The sequence below is a fragment of the Lynx canadensis genome, chromosome A1 (genome assembly GCF_007474595.2).
Source record: "Lynx canadensis isolate LIC74 chromosome A1, mLynCan4.pri.v2, whole genome shotgun sequence".
Lineage (NCBI taxonomy): Eukaryota > Metazoa > Chordata > Mammalia > Carnivora > Felidae > Lynx > Lynx canadensis.
In genome coordinates this window covers 67,236,511-67,260,084 of record NC_044303.2, presented here as the reverse complement: position 1 = coordinate 67,260,084, position 23,574 = coordinate 67,236,511, and the positions used below count along the sequence as shown (strand labels likewise).

Sequence of the window (23,574 nt, the reverse complement as noted above, 5' to 3'; positions counted from 1 at the left end):
ATTTTGGGGATTTTTTTTTAGTATTCTTGAAATATTTTATATTTAAAGAGGAAACAGGGGTGCCCGGGTGACTCAGTTGGTTAAGCGTCCAACTCTTGATTTGGGCTCAGGTCATGATCTCACAGTGTGTGGGATCAAGCCCCATGTCAGGCTCCGTGCATGCTGTCAGCATGGAGCCTGCTTGAGATTTTCTCTCTCCCTCTCTCTCTCTCTCCCTCCCCTGCTTGCATGTGTGCTCTCTCTGCTCTAGCTCTCTCAAAATACATAAACAAACAAACAAACATTAAAAAAATTAAGAGGAAACTTATACAAATTGTTTAGGAACACGTAAGCCATTTGTAAACCAAAGCACATGATAACATTCACTTCTCCAGCTGTCATTCCTTTTTTTTTTTTTATGTTTATTTTTGAAGACAGACAGAGCATGAGTGGGGGAGGGTCAGAGAGGGAGGGAGACACAGAATCTGAAGCAGGCTCCAGGCTCTGAGTTGTCAGCACAGAGCCCCACGTGGGGCTCGAACTCACAAATCGCGAGATCATGACTTGAGCCAAAGTCAGACGCTCAACTGACTGAGCCACCCAGGCTCCCCTTCCAGCTGTCATTCATCAGGCAATTTCATCTCACAGAGGACAACTGAAGACAAGAGGCACCTAAGTTGCCAAAATTATATGCCCAAACTAATAATTATTCCTAGGAGAGATCCTCAGATCCTTACTTCAAGCCTATTAAACTGTACCTTAAAAATAGTGAAAAGTGAAATATTATTAGAAACAGGAGAAGGAATAAAAATATAAGAAAAACAGACATGAAACTTTAAAGAGTTAAATGGCCATTATTAAGTACATGTAAGGAAATCCATAAACCCCTATCCCTGTGTTTCATTACGCCTTAAGAGTACTGTATCAAATGGCATAATAATATATGCTGGTAATGAGACCAAATAATAACAGTTGTCATTCCGTTTTGCATACCTTAAGGGTAGAAGAGCATTAGCAATACAGTTTAGAAAAGTGCCCTTCAAAAATAACATTTTTTTGTTTTAATATTGAAACCTGATGGACTTCATTTCTGTCATCCACCTTATAATAAAAGCCTTCACCCAAAGATGTGACTCCAAGAATGGGAATCACAGACACAGATTGGAAACCCTGTGAGGGCATGAAACATGCATTTCAGTTAGATGCAGTTTGCTGCTTTCATACAAACAGCTTCCCCCAGAGTGCAATTGAAAAACTTAATGTTTATTTATTTTTGAGAGAGAGAGACAGAGTGCGAGTGGGGGAAATCAGAGAACTAGGGAGACACAGAATCCAAAGCAGGCTCCAGGCTCTGAGCTGTCTGCACAGAGCCCACGGGTGAGCTGTCTGCACAGAGCCCACGGGGCTGAACTTCAACACGGGGCTGAACTCAGGAACCATGAGATCATGACCTGAGCTGAAGTGGGTCGCCACCCCCAGAGCGCAATTGAAAGTAGAATAACCAGAGGGGATGAGGGGAAGTCTCTTGTTAGAAAACAAAAAAGAATTCCAAAATTTCTTTATGTATTGAAAGTACTCCAGCTTTTTTTTAAAAATATATGAAATTTATTGTCAAATTGGTTTCCATACAACTCCAGCTTTTTTAAAATCCCTGAATGTCCTACAATGTATCTGAATATCCAAAATAATGACTGAACATTAATAATATGCAGTGCAAATTAATTTCACAAATGTGTTTCTTCAAATTCTATTTCTCTTAGTTTAACTGAAGCCATATTTAACAAACAGAAAAAAAATTAATGAAGAGAAAACAGACCCACTGATTTAAATCGCCAAGGGTTGGGAAGGAGATTATAATGATAACTTCGGTAGTATTTCATAAATTATTATTTTTTTAATTTTTTTTAACGTTTATTTATTTTTGAGACAGAGACAGAGCATGAATGGGGGAGGGGCAGAGAGAGAGGGAGACACAAAATCAGAAGCAGGCTCCAGGCTCTGAGCCATCAGCCCAGAGCCTGATGCGGGGCTTGAACTCACGGACCGCGAGATCGTGACCTGAGCTGAAGTCAGACGCTTAACTGACTGAGCCACCCAGGCGCCCTCATAAATTATTTTTTAAGAATTGACAGGAGAAAGGCTATGTCTGGCTTTCTAATTTTCTTTTTTTTTTTTTTAAGTTTATTTACTTATTTTGAGAGAGAGAGAGAGCATGGGGGAGGGGCAGAGAGAGAGAGAGAGAGAGAGAGATTGAGAGAGAGAGAATCCCAAGCAGATTCGGTACCAAGCAGGTCAGTCTCACGAACTGTGAGATCATGACCTGAGCTGAAATCAATCATCAGACACTTAACCAACTGAGCCACCCAATTTTCTTGATTGAGTCAAGGAAAGCTGTATCTCTATCAGATGATGTATAAGCCTGTGAATTTCTCTAAGGGATCATTGGGATACTTTATTAATATGGAATATTAATCTATAAATTATAAAAAAAAACTCTCCATTTCCTCTATTATTACCCTTTACCTTTTAGATATATAATCTTCACCAGTATTTTATCAGTATTTCATAGACTTTTTCTTTTCTTTTTTTGAGCGGAAGGTACAGAGATTTCCTGTATGCCCCCTGCTGCCTGCACATCCATAGATTCCCCCCCTCCCAACTCTACCCGAAGTAGAGTGGGTCCATTTGTTATAATTGATTAAACTACGCTGAGGCAGTATGATCAGGCAAAGTCTACAGTTTATAAGAGGGTTGATTCTTGGTGTTGTGAATTCTATGGGTTTGGACAATTCTGTAATGATGTCTCTATCGTTATGGTGTCATACAGAGCATTTTCACTGTGCTCCACCTATTCACCCCTCCCCCACCCATCCCCCCGCCCTCTGCTCACCACCGATTTTTTTTACTATTTCCATAGTTAGCCTTTTTGAGAATGTCATGTAGGTAGACTCATATAGTATGTAGCCTTTGCAAATTGGCTTCTTTAACTTAGTAACATGCATTTAAGTTTCCTTCATGTCGTTTCATAGCTTGGTAGCTCATTCCTTTTTAGTGCTAAATAATATTCCATTGTCTGGATGTACCACAGTTGATTTATCCATTCGCTTATTGAAGGACATCTTGGTTGCTTCCAAGTTTGGGCAGTTATGAATAAAGCTGCTGTAAGTATTACACAAATTAAAAAAAAAAAAGTCTTGTCCTTCAGAATTGCTCAACCAATTTCTTTCCAATATGTATCCAGACCAAACTGAAGAAGCACCTCCCCTGGTCCACTTCATGCTCTCTCCATCTTTGCCTTAAATGCATTATTGCGAGTTGATGTTTGGATATTAATTTTATTATTTATTTATTTAAAACAATTCAGGAAAATATAATAAAACACTCAAATGGATCTGTAAACAAGTGCTTTATTTATAGTGCATCACTGGTTGTTTTACAGAAATGAAACAAGTTGGTAGGCAGAGATGGATGGCGACCTTGATATTCAGTTGCTGGATGAAAGTCTGAATTTGAAATAAGAAAAGTGATGGTGTTAGGGTAGCAGAGTGAAGGTTGAGGTTCCATAGGACACACAGATGTGTGCTAGAAAGAGCCTGCCTGTCTGTTTTGATTGACAAGTAAAGACTTAAGTAGTCTGGCTGTTGAAAAATGAAAAATTACAGACAACCCCAGTTGGTGAAACTTCTGGTCCAGAATTTGGTCTCAGTTTAGAGACAGTGGTATCACTTACTGGGTACTAGCAAGCTGAAGCACATCGTGTGACTCTGAACTTTGCATAGATACATGACATGGGGTTAAATGTGTCCTTAGAGACCAGCTCATTTGAAGAGGTGACATATCAGCTTTCTTTTTTTTTTTTTTTTTAATTTTTTTTTCAACGTTTATTTATTTTGGGACAGAGAGAGACAGAGCATGAATGGGGGAGGGGCAGAGAGAGAGGGAGACACAGAATCGGAAACAGGCTCCAGGCTCTGAGCCATCAGCCCAGAGCCTGACGCGGGGCTCGAACTCACGGACCGCGAGATCGTGACCTGGCTGAAGTCGGACGCTTAACCGGCTGCGCCACCCAGGCGCCCCATGACATATCAGCTTTCTTAGCAGAGCTTTGGGTTGAAGGCCAGCTGCCCTTTTTCACTTGTTTCTTATCCAAAACTACTGTCTTGTTTCCTCCTTCTTGTAGACTGTAGGCAGTGGTAAAATACCCATTACCAGGAAAATCTGGTGAAACCCACTGCAGGAAGTAAACAAAAAACCAAAAAACCAAAAATCCACCTTAGTCACCAGGGCTCAGGCACAGTCAAATGGTCAAATGTTAGGAATCCAGAAAGAATCTACAATTGAGTCAATAAAAGGTATTAGCCATTAGTGCAATGAAAATGAATCAATATACAAGTCAAATAGCTGGCTGGTCCTGAGTCCATAGATGAGGTGATAGCATATGGTTACCACAAAAGAGAAGTAAAGGATGAGAAACAGGTAGAGTATAACCCTCTCTGCTATAGTCCCTCACCACTTCTCTGCTGCTTTTATCCCTACTCCTAAGATACACCTTTTGTGGGTGCCTGGCTGACTCAGTTAGAAAAGTATCAACTCTTTTTTTTTTTTTTAATGTTTATTCATTTTTGAGAGAGAGAGAGCAGGGGAGGGGCAGAGACAGGGGGAGACACAGAATGTGAAGCAGACTCCAGGCTCTGAGCTGTCAGTATAGAGCCTGATGTGGGGCTCTAACTAACTGGCTGTGAGATCATGACCTGAGCCGAAGTGGGATGCCCAACCGACTGAGCCACCCAGGCGCCCTAAAAAGTGTGTGACTCTTGTTCTTAGGGTTGTGAGTTTAAACCCAACGTTGGGTGTAGAGATTACTTAAACATAAAAATTGCTTAAAAATAAAATCTTAAAAAAAAAAAAATAGGCCTTTTCAAAGTTCTGCTTCCATTCTGGTCATGATTCCAAGCTCTCAATACCATTTTATTGGTTCCCCTTGCATGATTGTCCCTTCCCTTACTCCTTCCATGCTGTTTCTTTACATAGATCTGAATCTCTGACGTACATTATTTTCCTTCTCTCTAAAGAACTTCTTTTAACATTTTTTTTGCAAGGCAGGTCTACTGGCAAAATAATCCCCCGATTTTTGTTTTTCTGAGAAAGTCTGTATTTTTTCTTCACTCCCAAAAGATCATTGCGCAGGGTATAGAACTCTAGGTTGTTGTTGTTTCCCTCTGCACTTAAAATTTTCACTCCACTCTCTTGTGTGGTTTCTGAGGAGAAGTTGGATGTAACTCTGATCTTTGTTTCTTTTATAGGCAAGGCCTTGTTAAGGTTTGAGTGTTCTGGCATATTTCAAAATGGTTCCTTTCCCCTCCCCCCTGCAGGAAGCCTCTCTGATACCAACTGTGGGAACTTGATAAAGCTCTGGGAAGTAAATGTCACCATATTGTGGGCGTCCCTCCGTGACTGGGTTCCCCCAGACTTTTTAACTTTCAGACTTGTTCACACTGAGCCTCCAGCAATTCGTCAGCTACAGTTCAGCTGGTCCCTCCAGGCCAGGGGTCCTGGGGTTCCAGGATTCACCTGTCTGCCTCCTCACTCTTGGGAAAAGTGGTTGACTGTGAGTCCTTCTCTCTCTTACAGACCCGGGAGGAGTTCTCTTTCTCATTTTTTTTTTTTTTCAACGTTTATTTATTTTTGGGACAGAGAGAGACAGAGCATGAACGGGGGAGGGGCAGAGAGAGAGGGAGACACAGAATCGGAAACAGGCTCCAGGCTCCGAGCCATCAGCCCAGAGCCTGACGCGGGGCTCGAACTCACGGACCGCGAGATCGTGACCTGGCTGAAGTCGGACACTTAACCGACTGCGCCACCCAGGCGCCCCTCATTTTTTTTTTTTAAAGCTACACTCTCCCCCTAAGTTATACTATATAATGCCATGGATTTTTAATTTTGGAATTTTTGGTGTTTTGCTCCCAGATTTACACAGGCTGGCTCCTTGTTTCAGTTCAAGCCTATCTTCTGAGTAGCATTCCTCACTAGGTAACTTAAATCAGCTGGCCAGCACCTTTAAGCACTCCCTTTCACATCCTATTTTCCTACATCGTCCTCACCAAACCTGAAATTATCTTGTTCGCTCATTTACTTACTGTCTTTTATAGTTTACTGTCTATTTCCCACTATTGACCCTCAGCGTTTTGAAGGGAATCTGATGTATGGTAGGTGTTCAAAAAGTACTTGTTTAAAAGTGAGTCATAATTTACTTAAACATTCTGCCTTTGCTGGGCTTTTAGCTGTTTCTAAATCCTATTATAAGAAGCACTGCTCTGATAAACATATTTATACATAAAGAAATCTGTACATAAATTATCATCTGTACTTTCCATTTATTTGTTTGTTTGTTTATTTATTTATGTTTGAGAGAGAGAGAGAGAGAGAGAGAGAGTGAGAATCTTAAGCTTTTCACATTCAGTGAAAAGCCCAAAGTGGGACTCAATCCCACAACCCTGGAATGATGACCTGAGCCAAAATCAAGAGTCACTGCTTAACCAACTGAGTTACTCAGGTGCCCCAGTACTTTTTCCCTTAATAAGCCTATAAATGGAATTCCTATAAGTAGAATTACTGAATCAAGAGGATGAATATTTTTAAGGATCTCAAATGTATCTCAAATGTAAGTATTGGCAAATGTTTTCTAAAAAGGCCATTTTAGGGGTGCCTGGGTGGCTTAGCCGGTTAAGCATCAGATTTCAGCTCAGGTCGTGATCTCACAGTTCATGAATTCAAACCCTGCATTGTCAGCACAGAGCCTGCTTCTGAGCCTCTGTCTCCCTCTCTCTCTGCCCTCCTCAGCTTTGCATGCTCTCTCTCTCTCTCTCAAAAATAAACATTAAAAATTTTTTTAATTTTTTAAAAATAAAAAAAAGAAAATAAAAAGGCTATTCTAATTTACCTTTTGCCAATAGTATACTACATACAGTGCCTCTTATGTTTTGCCTTCGTTAACATGGGGTACATTGTTTTTTTAAAAAAATCTTTGCTAATTTGAAAAATAAAAAACCTTTGCTAGTTTGATAGGTGAGAACAGATGTATTTACATATTTATATTTATTATTTGTATAATTTTGGTATAAGTTACTTTTTACCCATTCTTTTTCTAGATTGCAAGGCTGGAAGTAGGGATTTCATCTTTTTTTTTTTTTTTTTAATTTTTTTTTTTTTCAACGTTTATTTATTTTTGGGACAGAGAGAGACAGAGCATGAACGGGGGAGGAGCAGAGAGAGAGGGAGACACAGAATCGGAAACAGGCTCCAGGCTCTGAGCCATCAGCCCAGAGCCCGACGCGGGGCTCGAACTCCCGGACCGCGAGATCGTGACCTGGCTGAAGTCGGACGCTTAACCGACTGCGCCACCCAGGCGCCCCAGGGATTTCATCTTTTTAGGTGTATCTTTTTCTGAAGACATCTTGATCAACTTCTAGCAGTTTCTGGACAACGAATCTCGATAATGGATTGGTTTTCCAAACGACTGAAAGCAAAATAACTTGAACTTTCGATATTATTATCACATCTTAAAGGAAGACCAGGTAAAATATATTGAACCAGGCTTTGTGAATGTTTTAACTGTTTAACTCTTTACGATAGCATCATAATGTAGAAATGACTAAGATCCAATGGGAAGTGACACAAGTACTTCACTACTATTAAGGAAGTTCTGAAACCTAAGGATGACCTCTTTTTATGAACTAGAGCATGTTCAAGGTCACTTGTATAGTAACACGAATCTTATTTGCTTGCTTTCTTGAGTGGGAAAGAAATTAGTGGTGTTCGAGCCTATCCATTGATTACAGCAATGCTGTTCACAGAAATATACGCTGAGGGGGCACCTGGGTGGCTCAGTCTGTTAAGTGTCTGACTTCGGCTCAGGTCATGATCTCACGGTTTGCGGTTTTGAGCCCTGCTTTGAGCTCTGTGCTGACAGTGGACAGATGATAGCTTGGAGCCTGGAGCCTGCTTCAGATCCTGTGTCTCCTCTCTCTGCCTCTCTACTCGCGCTCTCTCATTCTCTCTCAAAACTAAATAGACATTCAAGGAAAAAAAAAAAGAATATATTTAAGGAAATATACAGTGAAGCCACAGCTGTAATTTTATGTTTTTTAGTAGTCACTTTAAAAAGGAACATGTGAAGTTGAAATCAATATTAGCAAGATATTTTTAAGCCAGTGTGTCCAAAATACTACCATTACAATATGTAATCAATGTAAAAAGTCACTGAGACATTAACATATATTTTTGTATTGTGTTTGAAATCCAGTGTGTGTTTTTCACCCTTATAGCATATCTCAATTTGAACCACATGCATTTTAAGTCTTCAAAATCCTCATGTGAATAGTGTCACTCCTTTGAACAACCCAGAGTTTATAGTACTTGTCAGGATTTTGGGGGTGCAAGACGATGAATATAATTTTCAGTAATGGGAAGGATATTTCCTTCCCATTTGTCTTCATTTGGGTTCTCATAGTAGTACACCAAGATGAGGATTTGAGTGGATGTAGTTTATTTTAGAGGTGATCCCAGGACAACATTTGCAGGGAGTGGAGAAGTGAGACAGAGAAAGGAAGGAAGAACCAAAGGGTGTATTAGCCTGCAAGTTACTGCTTAGGCAGCTGGGCTCCATCCTGCTGGGGAGCACTGGGAGACAATTACTGTAGCCGTAGACAAGGAGATTGGGCATTCATCTACAGCTCCCCATCACTGGTTGAGGGTTGATTACAGGCTTTTGGCTTGCCTTGCGTATGGGCCCAATGTCCTTCCATCGCCAGAAAAAGACCCTTACGCAGGGAGTTGCAAGTACGCAGTTAGCTGCTATAGACCTGGAGATGGGCACAGAGGATATGAACTGGAGAGTCCTAGGTCCTGCTATGGAACGTCACACAATCTAAGTAGGGATCCTCTCAGCTTCAGGATCCGCAGAGATCTGTTACCACCAAGACTCTCTCTTGTATTACTCATCTTGTTCTTATGTATCCTTCCTTCCTGGAACCGTTCTTGGTACAGTAGGTGTTTACTAAATAGTTGTTGATTGCATGACTTTCCATTGGGTACCTGCTTTATTCTTTCAGGCTGCTCCGCATACATGGGAGACATGGCCACCAGCAGTTATGGGTCATATCTTTACAACTCCCTGATCAGAAAGGAAAGGGAGGTTTTCCCTTTGTAGCTCCAGCAAAAATAAATTCTCAAGAAAGCAAGCCAGTTGGCTGGCTTGGGCCATGAGCCTGTTTCTGGGCCTGCCCCTCTGGCCATGGCCGTGGCATATTATGATTGGCTGCTACATTTGAGTCGGTGCCCATCCCTAAGGATATGGAGGTGAAGACTTACTAGAAGGTGTACCGATGGAGCATTTGTGCTCAACCCATTGGAGTACGTTTAAATTGTGAATGCCATTTGTTCCATATGTCTTGGGAGAAAAATGTTTGAAGAATAGCACTGTCTTAGCTGAACCAGCTTAGTACTGCATTATTAGCTCTTATACCTACTGCAAATTTAACACTTGATGCTTTGAATATTTGAGAGGGATCCTGAAGACCATCTAGTAATTTATAGCTTGTAAAGGCACAATATGCATCATGTCTCTGAGGTTTGGGAATAAATCAGGTATAAAAAGATTGAATGTCTCCCTAGATGTTTGCTCTTTGCTCCTCGCTAGTCAATGACTGACTTCATTCACGCAGCATATTTTCAGTGTTCATGCCTGTTATAGCAAATGTCAATGTCATTCCTTTTAATAAAATGCCAGATAATATTTCCTTGGATGTAAGACCACATTCTATTTATCCATTCACCAGTGGGTGAGTTGATGGACACTTGGTTCTCACTCCTCCCAACCCCAACACACACCTTTTGGCTTTTATGAGTAGTGCTGCTATGACACTTTTTTTTTTTAAGTTTATTTATTTATTTTTGAGAGAGAGAGAGAGAGAGAGAATGAGCAGGGGAGGGGCAGAGAGAGAAGGGGAAGAGGACCCGAAGCGGGCCCTGTGCTGATAGCAGAGAGCCCAATGTGGGGCTCCAACTACAAACTGCAAGATCATGACCTGGGCTGAAGTTGGACGCTTAACTGACTGAGTCACTCAGGTGCCCCTGACATTTGTGTCTAAGTTTTTATTTATTTTTACTTTTAAGATTTTTAGTTTCATGTAATCTCTATACCCAGTGTTGGACTTGAACTTACAACCCTGAGATCAAGAATTGTATGCTCTACCGACTGAGCCAGCAGGTGCCCCTGTGTCTAAGTTTTTATTGTGCAGACATGTTTTCATTTATCTTACGTAGACAGTGCTGGGGTATGTCGTTGAAAAGACATGACCATCAGTTGACCCATGAGCTGCACCCCAGCCATTGGAGTCTCCTCACCCCCTTCCTTGTCCTTGGAATGTGGGCTCCCACTCCCAGAGGCTGCCCCAAGGACACAGCCTTGAGATAGTGATGTGGTATTGAGAGAATCTGCATGTTATATGTGTCTGAACCTAGTTAAGTCCTCTTCACAGATTTAAGATTTGACTGGTGGGTGTGGGGATCCATTTTTCTTGCTGCCACTCAAGACAAGCTGTATAAAAGTTCACTGTGTTAATGAACACTGCCACCTACCAACTGGAATGGGCTGCCTCTGTCTTTGGTCTCTCCCTGCCCTCCAAGTACAGGGGACAGTTTCAGGTTACACCAGGGGAGCTCTTGGGATGGCTCCAAACCAACAGATACCAGGGGTGGACTTCCTGGGTAAGGTGGTAATTTTGTGGCTGTACCATGTTATGTCCCTGCCAGCAATTTGATTGCTCCACAGCCTGTCCGACACTTACTGCCTATGTAGTTACAGTACTGAACCATTTATTTAAGATCAGTGAACATGTGGGATGCCTGGGTGGCTCAGTCATGATCTGGTGGTTCGTGGGTTCGAGCCCCACGTTGGGCTCTGTGCTGACACCTCAGAGCCTGGAGCCTGCTTCAGATTCTGTGTCTCCCGCTCTCTCTGCCCCTCCCCTGCTTACACTTCTGTCTCTCTCTCAAAAATAAATAAACATTAAAAAATATTTTAAAAAAATCAGTAAACATGTGCAGGTAGAGCTTTGCATGCTCTGTGCCTGGCCTCGTGGTCATATACTTAAAAGGCATTCACTAAGCATTTTTTTTTTTCAACGTTTATTTATTTTTGGGACAGAGAGAGACAGAGCATGAACAGGGGAGGGGCAGAGAGAGAGAGAGGGAGACACAGAATCGGAAACAGGCTCCAGGCTCTGAGCCATCAGCCCAGACGCGGGGCTCGAACCCACGGACCGCGAGATCGTGACCTGGCTGAAGTCGGACGCTCAACCGACTGCGCCACCCAGGTGCCCCACTAAGCATTTGTTAAATGAATGAAAAAAAAAACCTTTTATTTATATGTTGCCTTAGGTTTTACAAAGTACAGTTATGAGTTGTGAGGCTCACAATAACTCTGTAGGAAGCAGGAAGAGGGGGGTATATTGATTCCCATTTTAGACCTGGGGAAAAGAAGGGTCAGGAAGTTTAGGTAATAAGTGAAAAGTCTGTACGCCTGGTCCCCTGGTTCCAAATCTAGTCTTCTCCCTATAATTTAACACTGGTTCTCATAATCCTTCTAAATACCATATTAGTTCATGTACAGGAAATAACGGTAAGAGGTTTCAAAAGATCTTAGTTTAAAAAAAAAAGGACTCAGCAGAAGCTGAAGGGACAGAGTGTTTTTGGCAGTTTGTAACCAGCTAACTATGATTCTGGGAGTTGTAGGGCTGGAGAGTGGCCTGGGGCAGCGTGACAAGGGAAGTCACTTGACTTCTAACTTTAGAGAGCATGGCCTTCATCTTGACTCAGACCTGCTGGCTGAGCATTTAGGCTGGAAAATGTAGGGAGTTTCAAGAATTATAATCAGGGGAGGGCTGATTATTTAGGTTTATAGATTGCATTATCTGAGAAAGAGCTAACACAGAAAGGGAATAATTGAATAATTATAGTTTTCTTATAATATTCAGACCTAAATGTCTTCCTTTTTATAATGGAAATTATCAAACATACATGAAATATCAAGGAGATAGTATAATAAACTCCCATCACCCATCAATTAAACATGGTCAACATTTTGCTATTCTTACACATTTGACTTATAAAAAAATAAAAATAGTAAGGTTTTCTTTTTGTTTTGAAGTATACTTATTTATTTTGAGACAGAGAGAGAGAGAGCACAGAGAGGAGAGGGGCAGAGAGAGAAGGAGAGAGAAGGAGAGAGAGGAGAGAGAGGAGAGAGGAAAGAGGAGAGAGAATCCCAAGCAAGCTCTGCACTGACAGGGGCTTGAACTCATGAACGGAGATCATGACCTGAGTGGAAATCAAGAGTCGGACACTTAACTGAGCCACCCAGCTACCTCAAGGCTTTCTTTAAAAGTCATTTCTCTCCTGCTTTACTGAGGTATGAGTGACAATCAAAAAATTGTATAGAAGGTGTACAACTGAGACTTGGTATACATCTACATTATGAAATATTTACAACCAAGCCAATCAACATGTCCATCACCTCACATATTTTTGTTTAAGTCGAGAGAGGCAGAAACAGTGTGAGCGGGGGAGGGGCTGAGAGAGGAGAGAGAGAGAGAATCCCAAGCAGGCTCTGAGATGCCAGCTGCTGAGCCTGACAAGGGGCTCGAACCCATGAACCGTGAGATCATGACGAGCTGAAACCAAGAGTCGGATGCTTAACTGATGGAGCCACCCAGGTAACCCCTCCCATCACCTCACATCTTAACCATTTTTCTTTTTTTCCTAAGTTAAGAGCACCCAAGATTTGCTCTCTCAGCAAATTTCAAGAACACAGTATACTTGACAGAATAGTACTGTCAACTATAGTCACATTGGTCTACACCAGTTTTCCAACATTTTTCATATTGCATAACTGACATTAAAAATCATTTTTTATTCAAGTATAATTAACACTGGTATTGTATTAGTTTCAGGTGTATATGATTCAACAATTCCATACATTACTCAGCGCTCATCATGGTTAAGTATATGTATTTTTTTAATATTTTATTTTTGAGAGAGACAGGGCACAAGCGGGGGAGGGGCAGAGAGAGAGAGAGAGGGAGATCCAGAATCTGAAGCGAGCTCCAGGCTCCGAGCTGTCAGCACAGAGTCCGACACCGGGCTCTTACTCACTGACTGTGAGATGACCCGAGCCGAAGTTGGAGGCTTAACCGACTGAGTCACCCAGGTGCCTGGCAAGTGTACTCTTAATCCCCTTCACTTATTTCACCCACTCGCCTCCCCTCTGGCAACCAAAGCCATTATCGATAACACCATTTTAGCCAAGGTAAATGGGAAATTATTAAAAAGTAAAGTGATCTTGGGGCACTTGGCTGGCTCAGTCAGTAGAGCTTGCAACTCTTGATCTCCTGTGGTGTATTTGAGTCCCACCTTGGGGGTAGAGTTTACTTAATTTAAAAAAAAAAAAGTGATCTTGCTGTAAGTATTTTGAACTGAAACATTTGCTTTTTCTTCAATTAGGGTTGAAGGGAAGAGAAGCTGCTGAGCTGGTAAGATGGCCACACAACAACCAAAGACTTAGGAGTGGGAGTCCAAGGTTTTGTTCATCAGGTCCTGCAATCATTCATTCATCCCACCAGCCTATTTGGACACTTTTCACGCACACTGACCATCACTAGTGGGGCAGCCCATGCTGGACTCTGACTTGAGTCCAAATTGGGTTTCATCATTTTTGGACGATGTATAAGTTCTGTCCTTTAGTCTTATCTTTCTCATCTGGAAAACAGGGATAATAAATAACAACACCTTCTTGAATCTGGCCTTGTTAAAGTTAGAAGGGAGTCAAGACCCCCCTGCAGTGCAACTAACCAGTGTTCTGTAACATGTTCCCTTGGCTACTTTTACTCTGCTGGGCTCCCAGGGCATGATGAATGAAACCATAAGGCCGGCTCTCTCCTCCCTACCGGCCTTTCTCTATCTCAGAGGGCAGCAAAAGCTGCCAAGAGCTCCTTCGTGCAATGCAACAGGTGAGATGGGAAAAGCTTGCCCCCAATGACAGCATGCATTCATCTTCAATCCTCTATTACCTTTCTTTAGGTCTTGCAGCTCTACAAAGATAATCTGTGCTAAATCCTGCTGTTGTCTGAGGTCAAACGTTTGGCTCGCAGGCTGGACCACCTGCCCTAGCACCCTTGTTTGGTCCTGATGAGGGCAGCCAGCCCAGAAGGCAGGCGAAAGCCGTCCCGCAGCTCTCAAAGCAGCAGCCCAGGGGGCGTTTCCGAGCCGCGGGGGCCGGCAGAGCCGGAGCCTCCCCTCGGCACCCTCAGCAGGGTGCCGGGGCTGGGAGCCCGAACTTATGCAAAGTTTGCATCCAGGTTTGAGCACGTGGGCGCCTCCGCGCAGGGCCCTGCGGGCCGCGAGCTCGGCCTACCCGCCTTCATCCAACGGCGTCGCCTCGCACCTGCTCGGGGTACGGGCAGCGTGGTCTCCGCCGCCCCCGTCCCGCCGCCTCGCACGCGGCGCGCGGCTCCCGTCTCCCGGCGGCAGCAGCTGCGCGGCCCGGGGGTGGGGGCGGGAACGGGGCGGGCCGCCGGCGCTCTGCTCCCGGAAGCGGGTGGTTCTTGGGCTCCCGCCGTGAGGACCCGCGCGGCACAGGAGCTCCGGCATCCCCGCCCGCGTCTCCGGGAGAAGCACGACCCCGCCGGCAAGATGCTGCCCGTGTACCCGGACGTGAAGCCCAACCCGCTGCAGGACGCGAACCTCTGCTCGCGCGTATTCTTCTGGTGAGCGCCCCGCCCGAGCTGCGACATCGCGCCGCCGCCGCGCGCCTGCCTGTCGCTGCCGGCGGCTTCTGGGGCTGGAGGGCAGAGGGTCGCGGCGTGGGAGCTCTTGCAGCCGGCGACGGGAGCACGCGGCTTCCAGCCGCCCGTGGGGCCGCCCCACGCCGGCCGCGTGGTCCCCGTCTGCGCCCCGGCGCCCAGGGCGGGCGGGAACAGGGCCGGAGAGGGGTTCTGGGGACCAGGGGATCCCTGCCTTGGTGCTCGCGGCTCTGCCAGCCTCCAGTGCCTGGGAGCAGCAGCAGCAGCAGCAGCAGCGACCGCGGCCGCAGGAGTCGGAGCAGGAGCTGGGGAGGGGGAGAGCCGTAGCTGCCCGGGGAGAATTACTGCCCAGTGGGAGAACCGACTAGACCTTTCCCCCCTTAGCCCACTTCCCCCGTGCCGCTCAGGGATTCGCACTTCTCATGAACTAAAGCTGCACCTTTTTCTTCCTAAGCAAGCAGCTTGTGAACACCTTCCTTTATCTAAACTTAACCGCAGTTTAATTAGTGCCCTGGACCATTGCCATCTCCCCCACGGCGTCCCCACCTCTTCCGATATTCCTTCTGTGACACTGAGCTGCAACTCCACCGGGCTCCCTTGTGTGTTTGTGTGGCTGTGACCATGTCTCTCTCTTCCCCTTCCTCTGTTCCTGTGTGTCTCACACCGTGTCCTGGTATCTACTTGTGGCATATTTCATGTGGGTAAAATAACAGCTTTTTTATTTAATAAATGGGAACACTGCTCTTTAACACGTTTTTATCCTGGCCACACACAGCCACAACTGGAGCATGTCTTTGAACAGCCGCTTTCCTTATTGCAATTATTTCCATTTCCATCTTTGAGGACCGCTCTGGAGATGGGGTCCTTGAAGCCTGTGGTCTCTGGATCTCTAGCCTTTGTAGAAGTGATCCGTGGTCTTAATGCAGGTAGTCTTGTCCAGGAGCCCTATGGACCTAAAATTATTGGAGGGTCCCTGAGCTGGGAGAAAACACAGGGGTGAAAAACGGCTCAGAGAGGTGAAGCTCTTGGCTAGTTTTCCATGTCATAGCTGGGACTACTGACTAGGTGAGCCTGAACCTTTGGACTTAAATTGCATTTGCATTAGATCTTTTGTTTCTTGACCCCAAACTAACCTGAAGGCTCTAATCTTACCCACATTCTGATAATTTACTATTTTAAATGGGGTAAGCCTAGGAGATCCCAAGGGGGTGAGTACACCTACGTTTGTTTTGATTGGTGTATTCACTTTGTGTGGGAACATCTCTTGGCCCTTTGGCCCCTCTGAAGGAAAGAGGACTATGGGTAGAAGAAGGAATTTGGATGTGGGTATCGTCAACAGTGGTGAAGCAGGCAAATGTCTCCGTAACTTCAGGCAGGGCAAGGAATTCTGAAGCACTTTCTGTTTGTGGATTTTTCACATGAAAATGGGAAGATGAGGATTTTGGATGAAGCTATTTCCAGCTTCCTTACTGCAGGGGAAGGAGTGCTTCTCTCTGTTTTACACCTGACAGTCCTGAAGCAGAGGTGAAGTTGCTTGGGATCACACAGCTATTTAGATGTAGAGCAGGATCCCAAAGCAGGCAGTCTGGCTCTTGAGCCTGTGTTTGTAACCGCTGTACTGAGCTGCTTCTGTTTGGACACTTGTTTTTTTTTTTTTTTTTAATTTTTTTTTTTTTTAACGTTTATTTATTTTTGAGACAGAGAGCATGAACGGGGGAGGGTCAGAGAGGGAGACACAGAATCTGAAACAGGCTCCAGGCTCTGAGCCATCAGCACAGAGCCTGACGCAGGGCTTGAACTCATGGACCGCGAGATCATGACCTGAGCCCAAGTCGGCCACTTAACCGACTGAGCCACCCAGGCGCCCCGGGACACTTGCTCTTAAATACGTGGAGAAGGCTAGTCCATACACATTTTTGGTCTTGCAGGCCGGAGTTTCTTAAAGTTACTGCTGTTGGAGATGAGATGGTGCTTGTGAAAGCTATCACCATGCTTTAGGGCACCTGTCCTCAAAGCCGGGCTCTTAACACCTTTAGCATCTGCATCACCTGGGAGCTTGTTAGGGATGCAAATTCTCCAGCCCCCATTTCAGACTAGTTCTGTAAATTATGTAGAAACTCGGGGGGGGGGGGTGGGTTTGAAACAGGTGCTGCAGGTGATGCTGATGGAAGGTTGAGCCTGGCTCGCTGCTTGAAGCCACCGCCCCCAGTGGCATTGTTATTCCAGTTTTAAAAAAGGGTTGTGCAAGTCTTTTGAGGTCAGATTGACCGTGATTGCTATCCTACGTTGGTTTATTTACCTTCTGCAATTCTAGGGCTTAAAAAAATTTTTTTTAAGTGTTTATTTAACTTTGTGAAAGAGAGAGATCATGAGCGAGAAGGGGCAGGGAGAGAGGGGGATACAATCCGAAGCAGTCTCCAGGCAGGCTTCAGGCTCTGAGCTGTCAGCACAGAGACTGACGCGGGGCTCAAACTCACATGAGATCATGACCTGAGCCAAAGTCTGATGGTCAACCAATTGAGCCACCCAGGTGCCCCTGCAGTTTTAGAGGTTTTAAAGTCGGAGGCCACCTTAGTGATTTCCATGTGTACCCTTCTGGCTGCAGGTGGGAAAGCTGAAATGAGCCCAGTTAGGGAGTACTGCCTGGAGATAAGGCCCAACTTGTAGAGAAAAGCCCTAGTTTTCAGCTTCTCATTGGATATTTGCTTTTCTTAAATTTCATCTGCTTTCTAAACTTGTGAACTTGTAGCTGTCTATCCAAATGATGCTGATAACTAGCTTTACTGACTTCTATACAAATGGCCTTACTGGGGTTTTGGTGTTTTCACAGCACACTTTGGGCTTAGGTCATACGTTTGTGGCTATTGGCAGTTGTTGTGGATTTTTGTTTTATTTAAACAATTTTTAAAAAATACTTATTTTTAAATGAGAGAGAGTGTGCATGCAAGTGGGGGAGGGGCAGAGACAAAGGGAGACCCAGAATCTAAAACAGGCTCCAGGCTCTGAGCTGTTAGCACAGAGCCTGACGTGGGGCTCCAACCCACAAGCCGTGAGATCATGACGTGAGCCGAAGTTGGATCCTTAACTGACTGAGCCACCCGGGTGCCCCTGTTCTATTTTTTAAGTAGGCTCTGTGCCCACCCAGTGTGAGGCTTGAACTCACAACCCTGAGATCAAGAGTTGCATGCCCTACAGACTGAACCAGCTAGGCATCCCCGTTATGAATTTTTCAAAAGAATATATATATATTTTTCTGTTTTTGTAAGAAATTTAAAACTACAGAAAAAGAAAGGAATATGGATGGTTTATTTTACAGAGTGTGAGTGGGGGGGGGGGGGGGGGAGAGAGACTCTTAAGCAGGCTCCTCCATAGTCAGCATGGAGCCCAACTTGAGGCCCCATCCCATGAGCCTTTTGACCATGACCTGAACTGAAATTAAGGGTCCAATACCCAACTGACCGAGCCTCCCAGGTGCCCCTGGATGATTTGTTTTTATTAGCCAAGTATATCTGCTGATGTTTTGGTTGTGTTTTCGTCTTCCTCCTAAAACTCTTGTGCATGTGTCTTTTCTACAAAACCAAGTAGTCCCCGCCCCCCCCCCCCCAGCCAAATAGTTTTGGATCCTGATTCTTTCTTAATTTCCAATGGTTAACATTTATATATGGGCTTAAATCGTCAAAACAGTATATTTAATGATTGTGGTTTATTCAGTCTTTCACTTGTGTCGAGTACAGTTTATTTCTGATTATGATGCAATGAATGTCCATGTATCTTTGTGCGTCTTTCCTTTTTCTCTACTCCCCGAAATAGAGTAAGTGGTGAAAGGCAAAATGATTTCCCGGTTTTGGACCAGTTGACCCTCAATATCGGCTTGTGTGCATGTTTCATTGTCAACTTTAAATACCTGAATTAAGGTGCTTAAAAGGTTAAAAATACCAAAGTTTTAATTTGAATTTGATTCATATAGATGGAGCTTTTTTAAAATATCTTTGAATTTGTGTTACATTTTTTCCCATGAGGCATTTATACTTTTTGAAATAACATATAATAGTGCTTATCATATTTTTTCAGATTTTCATTTGTCTCAATTTAGATCAGAGTTTTTTTTTTTTTTTTTTTCCAAATAATCTCTACACCCATTGTGGGGCTCAAACTCACAACCCGGAGATGAAGAGTTACCTGATGAGCTGACTGAGCCAGCCAGGCACCCCTCCCCTACATAAATTTATGTATCATTAATCAGGCTTTTCTTTCTGGTTTTTCTTTTTTTTTTTTTCTTTCTTTCTGGTTTTTCCTGTTGCTTCTGTAATAGATCTTTTTTAGATTCCGGCGTCGTCTAAATCTCCATAAGCATTTTCTTTCTAATGCTAAAGGCAGCTAGAATTTCCTTTTGTATTTGGTGTAAGAGAGGCCCCATTTTTCCCCAGACAGCCCATTTTCTCATCATGGTTTATTGAATAATTCTTCCTCTTTTCCCATTATTGGAAGTAAATGGTGTGGTGTATCCAGCTGGGCACTAGATCGTCCTGTCCCTCAAGACTCCCTGGACATGTCCCCGGCTCCCCCGCTGCACAGCATCCCTGGGGGTGTGCTCTGCATTTATCCATCCACCCTCCTGCCTGTGGTTAGCAGCTCAGACCTGTCCCCAGAGAATGGGGTTGAGGAGGGTTTGGGCCACCGGAGAATGGCTTACATTCTCACTCCCCTGACACTGGCACAGTCGGTGAACTGTCATCTTGCAAAGTGAATGCTGTTGTAGAGATTGCCACTGGTGCCAGGGTAGACTCTCTGGAGACTTCTCAGAGAAGGCTGAGGATGCGAGGGAAGTGCAGATAATGCTGAGTGCTGTAATGGTTTCTAGAGGTTGGCTGCATTGGGCCCTCAGTGATTGGGAATGCAGACGTGTCATGTATTCATTTAGTTTAGTTTCTTTCCAAACAGTGGCTGTGGTGTACGTTATTAGGTAGCTGATAGTATTTTATTTTTTTTTTAAGAGAGAGCATGAGTGGGGTAGGGAGGCAGAGAGAGAGAGAGAGGATCTGATTTTTTAAAAAAATATAATTTATTGTTAAATTGGCTTACATACAACACCCAGTGCTCATCCCAACAAGTGCCCTCCTCAGTGCCCATCACCCATTTCCCCTCTCTCCCCCCCATCCACCCTCAGATTGTTCTCTGTACTTAAGAGTCTCTTGTGATTTGCCACCCTCCCTCTCTGTTTGTAACTACTTTTTTCCCCTTCCCTTCCTCCATGGTCTTCTGTTAAGTTTCTCAAGATGCACATATGAGTGAAAACATAAGGATACTGTCTTTGATTTATTTCACTTTGCATAATACCCTCCAGTTTCATCTACGCAGTTGCAAATGGCAGGACTTCATTCTTTCTCATTGCCAGGTAGTATTCCATTGTATGTATAAACCACATCTTCTTTATCCACTCATCAGTTGATGGACATTTAGGCTCTTTCCATAGTTTGGCTATTGTTGAAAGCACTGCTATGAACATTGGGGTGCATGTGCCCCTGTGAATCAGAACTCCTGTATCCTTTGGATAAATTCCTAGTAGTGCTGTTGCTGGGTCGTAGGGTAGTTCTATTTTAAATTTTTGAGGAACCTCCACACTGTTTTCCAGAGAGCTGCACCAGGTTGCATTCCCACCAACAGTGCAAGAGGGTTCCCGTTTCTCCGCATTCTCGCCAACATCTGTTGTTGCCTGAGTTGTTAATGTTAGCCATTCTGACACGTGTGAGGTGTTATCTCAGTGTGGTTTTGATTTGTATTTCCCTGATGAGGAGTGACGTTTAGCATCTTTTCATGTGTCTGTTGGCCATCTGGATGTCTTCTTTGGAGAAGTGTCTATTCATGTCTTCTGCCCATTTCTTCACTGGATTATTTGTTTTTCGGGTGTTGAGTTTGGTAAGTGCTCTATTGATTTGGGATACTAACCCTTTATCTGATATGTCATTTGCAAATATCTTTTCCCATTCTGTCTGCCTTTTAGTTTTGTTAATTATTTCCTTTGCAGGGCAGAAGCGTTTTATCTTGATGAGGTCCCAATAGTTCATTTTTGCTTTTAATTCCCTTGCCTTTGGAGATGTGTCGAGTAAGAAATTGCTGTGGCTGAGGTCAAAGAGGTGGTTGCCTGCTTTCTCCTCTAGGGTTTTGATGCTTTCCTGTCCCACATTCAGGTCCATTATCCATTTTGAGTTTATTTTTGTGAATGGTATAAGAAAGTGGTCCAGTTTCATTCTTCTGCATGTTTTGCTGACCAGTTCTCCCATCACCGACTGTCTTTTTTCCATTGGATACTCTTTCCTGCTTTGTCAAAAATTAGTTGGCCATACATCTGTGGGTCCAATTCTGGGTTCTCTATTCTATTCCATTGGTCTATGTGTCTGTTTTTGAGCCAATACCATGCTGTCTTGATGATTACAGCTTTGTAGTAGAGGCTAAAGTGTGGGATTGCGATGCCTCCTGCTTTGGTTTTCTTCTTCAATTATTTTGGCTATTTGTGTCTTTTGTGGTCCCATACAAATTTTAGGATTGTTTGTTCTAGCTTTGAGAAGAATATTGGTGCAATTTTGATTGGGATTACATTGAACGTGTAGATTGCTTTGGGTATTATTGACATTGTAACGATATTCTTCCGATTCATTAGCATGGAAAGTTTTTCCATTTCTTTGTGTCTACTTCAGTTTCCTTCATAAGCTTTCTATAGTTTTCAGCATACAGATTTTTTACATTATTTGGTTTGGTTTATTCCTAGGTATTTTATAGTTCTTGGTGCAATTGTAAATGGGATCAGTTTCTTTATTTCTCTTTTGCTTCATTACTGCTGTATAAAAATGCAACTGATTTATGTACATTGATTTTTGTACCCTGTGACTTTGCTGAATTTATGTATCAGTTCTAGGAGTCTTTTGGTGGAGTCTATGGGTTTTTCCATGTAGAGTATCCTGTCTGCGAAAAGTGAAAGTTTGACTTCTTTGCCAGTTTTGATGCCTTTTATTTCATTTTGTTGTCTGATTGCTGATGCTAGGCAGGACTTCCAACACTATGTTAAACAACAGTGGTGAGAGCGGACATCCCTGTCATGGTGTCCCTGATCTCACGGGGAAAGCTCTCACTTTTTCCTCATTGAGGATGATATTAGCTGTGGGCTTTTCATAAATTGCTTTTATGATGTTTAAGTATGTTCCTTCTATCCCGACTTTCTTGAGGGTTTTTATTAAGAAAGGATGTTGTATTTTGTCAAATGCTTTTTCTGCATCGATTGACAGGATCATATGGTTCTTTTTTTTTTTTTTTTTTTTTTTTTTTTTAACTTTTACTTATTTTTGAGACAGAGAGACAGAGCATGAACCGGGGAGGGTCAGAGAGAGGCAGACACAGAATCTGAAACAGGCTCCAGGCTCTGAGCTGTCAGCATAGAGCCTGACGCAGGGCTTGAACTCACGGACTGCGAGATCATGACCTGAGCTGAAGTCGGCTGCTTAACCAACTGAGCCACCCAGGCACCCCTCTTTTCTTTTATTAATATGATGTATCACATTGATTGATTTGTGAATGTTGAACCAGCCCTGCAGCCCAGGAATGAATCCCACTTGATCATGGTGAATAATTCTTTTTCTATGCTGTTGAACTCGATTTGTTAGTATCTTATTGAGAATTTTTGCGTCCATATTCATCAGGGATATTGGCCTGTAGTTCTCTTTTTTTGTTGGGTCTCTGTCTGGTTTAGGAATCAAAGTAATGCTGGCTTCATAGAATGAGTCTGGAAGTTTTCCTTCCCTTTCTATTTTTTTGGAATAGCTTGAGAAGGATAGGTATTATCTCTGCTTTAAATGTCTGGTAGAACGGGCGCCTGGGTGGCTCAGTCGGTTGGGTGTCTGACTTTGGCTCAGGTCACGATCTCGCGGTCTGTGGGTTCGAGCCCCGCGTTGGGCTCTGGGCTGGTGGCTCGGAGCTTGGAGCCTGCTTCTGATTCTGTGTCTCACTCTCTCTCTGCCCCTCCCCCGTTCATGCTCTGTCTCTCTCTGTCTCAAAAATAAAAATAAAGGTTAAAAAAAATTTTTTTTTAAATGTCTGGTAGAATTCACCAGGGAAGCCATCTGGTCCAGTACTCTTTATTTGTTGGGAGATTTTTGATAACTGATTCAATTTCTTCACTGGTTGTGGTCTGTTCAAATTTTCTATTTCTTTCTGTTTGAGATTTGGTAGTGTGTGGGTGTCTAGGAATTTATCCATTTCTTCCAGGTTGTCCAGTTTGTTGGCATCTAATTTTTCATAGTATTCTCTGATAATTGCTTGTATTTCTGAGGGATTGGTTGTGATAAATCCATTTTCATTCGTGATTTTGGGTCCTCAGGAGAGAGAGAATTTCAAGCAGTCTCCATGCTTAGCACGGAGCCCACCGCATACCTCAATCCCAAGACCCTGGGATCATGAGCTGAGCCAAAATCAAGAGTCAGACACTTAACCTACTGAGCCACCCAGGCACCCCCCAGAGATGTTTCATTTTAAACTAGGGCTTTGCACCAGTTTCAAGATGCCCCCCACTTTTTTTTAAAGATTAAAAAAAATGTTTACTTTTGAGAGAGCACGCACAAGCAGGGGAAGGGGCAGAGAAAGGGGGGGGTCAGAGGATCCAAAACCAGTTCCCTGCAGAGTCCGATGTGGGGGCTTGAACTCAAAAACTATGAGATCATGACTTGAGCTGACGTCAGATGCTTAACCA

General features: G+C 43.7%; 1 protein-coding gene across 2 annotated transcripts in view; it reads left to right on the top strand.

The window, feature by feature from the left end:
* Positions 1-14,651: 14,651 nt before the first annotated feature.
* Positions 14,652-23,574, top strand: part of ABCC4 (ATP binding cassette subfamily C member 4) — a 263,778-nt gene continuing 254,855 nt past the window's right edge. For both annotated transcript variants that reach the window (XM_030312762.1, XM_030312755.1), the window contains exon 1: positions 14,652-14,801. In XM_030312762.1, coding sequence (XP_030168622.1) covers positions 14,728-14,801 — 74 coding nt within the window. In that variant the 5' untranslated portion in view covers positions 14,652-14,727. The remainder of the gene's footprint in view (positions 14,802-23,574) is intronic.